The sequence below is a fragment of the Stegastes partitus genome, unplaced genomic scaffold, assembly GCF_000690725.1.
Source record: "Stegastes partitus isolate 25-593 unplaced genomic scaffold, Stegastes_partitus-1.0.2 Scaffold2114, whole genome shotgun sequence".
NCBI lineage: Eukaryota > Metazoa > Chordata > Actinopteri > Pomacentridae > Stegastes > Stegastes partitus.
The window spans coordinates 108,691-113,582 of NW_007579845.1; the positions used below are offsets into that span (position 1 = coordinate 108,691).

Sequence of the window (4,892 nt, forward strand, 5' to 3'; positions counted from 1 at the left end):
TGGCTGAGGAGACCCTGCTCTCTCTAAGGTGGGACCAGATGTACTGCCGACAGTCAGGTTGCATCCTTCTCCAGACGTCCACTATGCCCTGAGAGTGGACCAGCTGCTTTAAGGTGTGCTGAGAGGCTGGATGAGGCTCTGCATGGTTGCGATCTAGCTTTGCGTCTTCCATGCAGTTAAAATCCCCACCCAGAAACAAATAGTCCTCTATGCCACACCCACTTACCACCTCAATTAATTTGAGGAAAAACTGCTTCCTCTCTGCACCGGCTATTGGGGCATAGATGTTCATAAAAAGCAACTTTAAAATGGTCGAACTGAGCCTTAACTAAAAACAGCTTCCTCCTACACACAGTGCTGGACCTCCAGTGAGTTGGGATTAAAAGCCCTGGACAAGAGGAGGCACACTACTCCACTGAGAGGAGCGTGGTGGCCTAAAATGGCCTCCCCTTCCCACTCCCTCCTCCACTCAGCCTCGTTGCTAAAATCACTGTGAGGTACCTGACGGAACAGGACGTCTATCTTTTTAAGTGTGGCTGTCTCATATATTGCCTCCTTTCCTCAGATCTCTGGCTCTGTTTACATTTAAAATACCCAGTTTAAAAACATCCATGACAAAAGAGATGTTAAAAACCAGGATAAAAACAATTAAATTAATTAAAACAAACTTGGCTTCCACCTTTATCGTTCAGCTGTCTTTTGGACTTCAGCATAAGTTTCCTCAGTCTGAAACGCTCCTGATCTGTGAGGCCAGACTCTTGTTTGCTGCTCATATGGAGTCTTGCTGAGAGAATAAAAAGACCGAGGTCTGGGAAATGATCTTCCACTTTGACTCCATGTTGGTTCTGTGTCTGGTGTAAAAACAACTTTATTTTTTCTACTGTATATAAAACTTTGTTTTTTTTTGTGAACTGCTAAAAGAAATATCGCTGTTGTCTGACACCCAATTCTCCCCACAGCTTTTTTTCTGTCCGTATTTCTTGTCTTTCTTCTTCTTTTACTAGTTTTACTTTTTCCCACCCTTTCCTCCTCCATGTCTGCCTCCTCCACTCATTCAGCCCATGAAGCCCTCTTGTCTGTCTCCTCTCCTTCCTCCTCCACCTGCTTCTCCAGCCCTACCTCACCCTGTTCCTCCTCACCTCCCTCAACCACTTGCTTTGTCATTTTTTCTTTTTCTCCCTCCACCTCACCAGTACTATTTACAGTTTGATGATTCACACTGCATTCACGCTCATCCATTCTTTCCCCTCCTCCCTGGTCTTAACCAGCACACTCTCTTCACTCACGCTGTCATTCACGCCTACACCCGGTTTATTCACATTACTCACCCCGTGTTCTGTGCTCTCCTGGTCGGTCACAGCAGCTCGTCTCCTCGGTAAAGCCCGAGGAGCAGCGATCGGCCGCTCAGGACGAGCCTCGGCCACCGCATCCCCCAGGAGCCCAGACCGGGGGACCGCGGCCCAGGCACTGCCGGGGCAGCGGTGGCCTCGGCACCAGCGCCGGATGACTCCGCCGAGCCGGGCGGAGCCGGCTCAACCCGCTGTGGACAGGATTTCACCGTGTCCCTCCTCCCTGCAGCCAAAACATTTCATGCCAGCTGGCAAAAACCACGTAGTCATAATCATCTACTCTCACACAGAAGCTGAGGCTGAGTTCCTCACTCCGGTTACTGAGTATCATGAAGACTTGTCGTCTGTGAGACACCACATGCTTCCACAGCGGAGACTTACATCCAGACAGAATCTTTTTGATGGGTGGCACCACCTTCCCATATCTGGAAAGCTCCTTGGTCAGAAACTCATCTGACACAAAAGGAGGGACATTGGACAGGACGACCCGGACAGCCAGCTGGGACACAGAGGCTTTACCGGGACGAACCTGTCCAACATGGTGATCCCCGTCTCTACAACGGAGTTGGCTTTCTCCACCCGGTCCAGGAAGATCACCACGGTGCTGTTCATCCTGGCCGCCGATTTCACGCTGCTGTGACCGACCTTTTCCCCTCAGCCAGCCCGACCTGCTCCACGCTGCAGGGGAAAGGTGCAGCGATGCCGATCCCAGGTTTGTGGGTGAGCTGCCTCAGCCTGCCATGGCTGCTGCCAGGCACCGGCAAACAGGGACCACGCAAACCCACTGAAAGAAAACCCACAAAAGAAAGAAATAAACAAATGTGCTTTGTGATGAATAAACTATTGTGACTGTGAACATAAAACACTTAACCAAACAAAACAAGAAAATCAAAAGAGAGAGAGAGACACCACCTGTCTGTCTGTCTGTCTGTCTGTCTGTCTGTCTGTCTGTCCTCCAGGACCCGTCCATCAGAGGAGTCTTTCATTTCTCGGGTAAAGAGCAGATGACCAAGTATGAGATGGCCGTTGCGATCGCTCAGGCCTTCGGTCTGCCGTCCAACCATCTGATACCTGTGAGTCCTTATCAATATGTTTATTGATACACCTGCAACAGCAGCGATCAGTTGGGGACATGGTATATGAATCCAAGCTTTTTTCTCTTCACTTGTGTGTCCTGCAGCTGACAGAGCAGCCAGCAGCGTCGGCTCTTCGTCCAATCAACAGCCAGTTAAACTGTTCTCGTTTGGAGCTGCTGAACCTGAGTGTCGAGCCGCGACCTTTCAGCTCAGCCATCGCCGACTGCCTGTGGCCGTTCACACCCGACAAACGCTGGAGACAGACTGTCTTCCACTGAGACACAGACAGGTCGAGCAACAGCCAGGTGGTCTTGATGCACATGTACATTTTCCTTGTTTAACCTTGATGCACAACGTTAAGTCATTGTTCCCTGAGTTCCGTCTGCAGGTGTCTGCATTGCTCATGTTATGATCAAAATAAAACTCGTCTACGTCTCGACTTTGTTCATGTGAGCAAACTGAGAACAGCTTTGTACTTGAATATAAATATCCACTGTACACCTCACTGTGTGTTTGACTTCCACACAAAAGGTTTTATCCTCTTTAACGTCATCGGTCTTTGGTTTAAATTTACTCTTTGAAACCTTTTGTTTAGTCGCAACATAAACAGACCAAACGTAATGAAAATACAACAGAAATAGAAGGTTGAGACTGAATGAAGGTTGCCGAATCCAAAAGATCATGTGAAGTATTTGTATTTTTCTTTTTAACCAAATGTCATTTGAGTGCTACGGTCCAAAAGAGTGGCATCATCATTTGCCACAAAAACAACATTAGTTTGAACTTCAAGTAGCGTCAGTGACTTCGTTTCTAATCAGCAGGTTAAAAGTAGATCTTTTGAATATAAGGAAAATTTTGAAGGTATGTAGCTGACATGGTTAAGATCCAGAGGACAAACCAGCTGTTTTCAGTACTGCATCTGATGTGAAGGCTGAAAATTCAACATGTAGATCTGTTGTTTGGGAATGTAAACAGCTTCACATTAAAAATTTGAAAAACTGAATTTGCCCTCTGAGTTTTTTCAGCAAATGTGATCATTCAGCAGCTTTCAGTGCAGGAACTCCGTTCAGGTGCCAACATTTTCAGAATCAGAATCCTTTCTGTTGTCGTTATGCATACGTTACATACACATAACGAAACTGCAGTTGGAAGTCTTGGCTTCCAGCAAAAGTAGAAAAATGGCATAAATAGACTTTGAAATATAAGCACAAATGAGAAAGTAATACCCCCGATGAATTGCCACCTTATCACGGTGGCGGGGTTTGAGTGTCCCTGTGATCCTGGGAGCTATGTTGTCTGGGGCATTAGTCTGTGGTAGGGTCTCCCAAGGCAAATTGGTCCAGAGGGACCAGACAAAGCGCAATTCAAAGACCCCTGATGACATCAAAAAGAAGGAAAGGCACCACTTCACCTGGATTAGGGAAACCGGGGCCCCCTCCTGGAGCCAGGCCTGGTGGGGGGCTTGCCGGGGAGCGTCTGGTGACCGAGCCTTGGGGCCCTGTGGGGCTTGGTTGGGCATAGCCCGAAGAAGCAACACAGGGCTGCTGCCCAGAGGGCCCACCACCCACAGGGCAGAAGATCGGGGTCGGGTGCTATGCCCACCAGGTGGTAGGCAGGAGCGGGCGTCCACTCCTGGTGGCGTAGATGTGCCCCAGGGACATGGAATGTCACCTCACTGGTGGGGAGGGAGCCTGAGATGGTGCGGGAGGTGGAGCTAGATATAGATATAGATATAGATATAGTCGGGCTCACCTCCACGCACAGCAAGGGCTCCGGAACCAAACTCCTGGAGAGGAGTTGCTCACGGTGAGAGGCGCCGGGTGAGTGTGGGGATACTCACAAGCCCCCAGCTGAGCGGCGCCATGTTGGAGTTCTCCCTGGAGAACAAGAGGGTCGCCTCTCTGCAGAGGGGAAAACTCTGACTGTCGTCTGTGTTTATGCACCAAATGGCAGTTCAGAGTATCCGGCCTTCTTGGAGTCTCTGGGTGGTGTCCTGGAAGGGGTGCCGCCTGGGGACTCCACAGTTTTCCTGGGGGACTTCAATGCTCATGTGGCCAATGACGGAGAAACATGGATGAGCGTGATTGGGAGAAACAGCCTGCCTGATCTGAATGCCTCCGGAGAGGCTTCCTCTGAGGTCTTCCGAACATGTCCACCTGGGAGGAGACCTCGGGGCAGACCCAGAACCTGCTGGAGGGATTATATTTCTCGGCTGGCCTGGGAACGCCTCGGAATCCTCCAGGAAGAACTGGAAAGTGTCGCTGGGGGAGGGAAGTTTGGAATGACCTGCTCCGCCTGCTGTCCCCTCTACCTGACCCAGGATAAGCGGAAGAAAATGGATGGATGGATGGATGGATAGATAAAAGTCCATTCATTACCTATACACTGCTTAATCCTCACCAGGGTCGTGGGGGGCGGAGCCTATCCCAGCTGACTCAGAGTGAAGGCAGGTTCACCTGGACAGGTA

General features: G+C 49.8%; 1 protein-coding gene across 1 annotated transcript in view; it reads left to right on the forward strand.

Moving 5' to 3' along the window:
• Nucleotides 1-3,428, forward strand: part of mat2b (methionine adenosyltransferase 2 non-catalytic beta subunit methionine) — a 31,765-nt gene extending 28,337 nt beyond the window's left edge. The window contains exons 5-7 of the mRNA XM_008304013.1: nucleotides 1,815-1,985; nucleotides 2,191-2,422; nucleotides 2,530-3,428. Coding sequence (XP_008302235.1) covers nucleotides 1,815-1,985; nucleotides 2,191-2,422; nucleotides 2,530-2,703 — 577 coding nt within the window. The 3' untranslated portion in view covers nucleotides 2,704-3,428. The remainder of the gene's footprint in view (nucleotides 1-1,814; nucleotides 1,986-2,190; nucleotides 2,423-2,529) is intronic.
• Nucleotides 3,429-4,892: the final 1,464 nt, after the last annotated feature.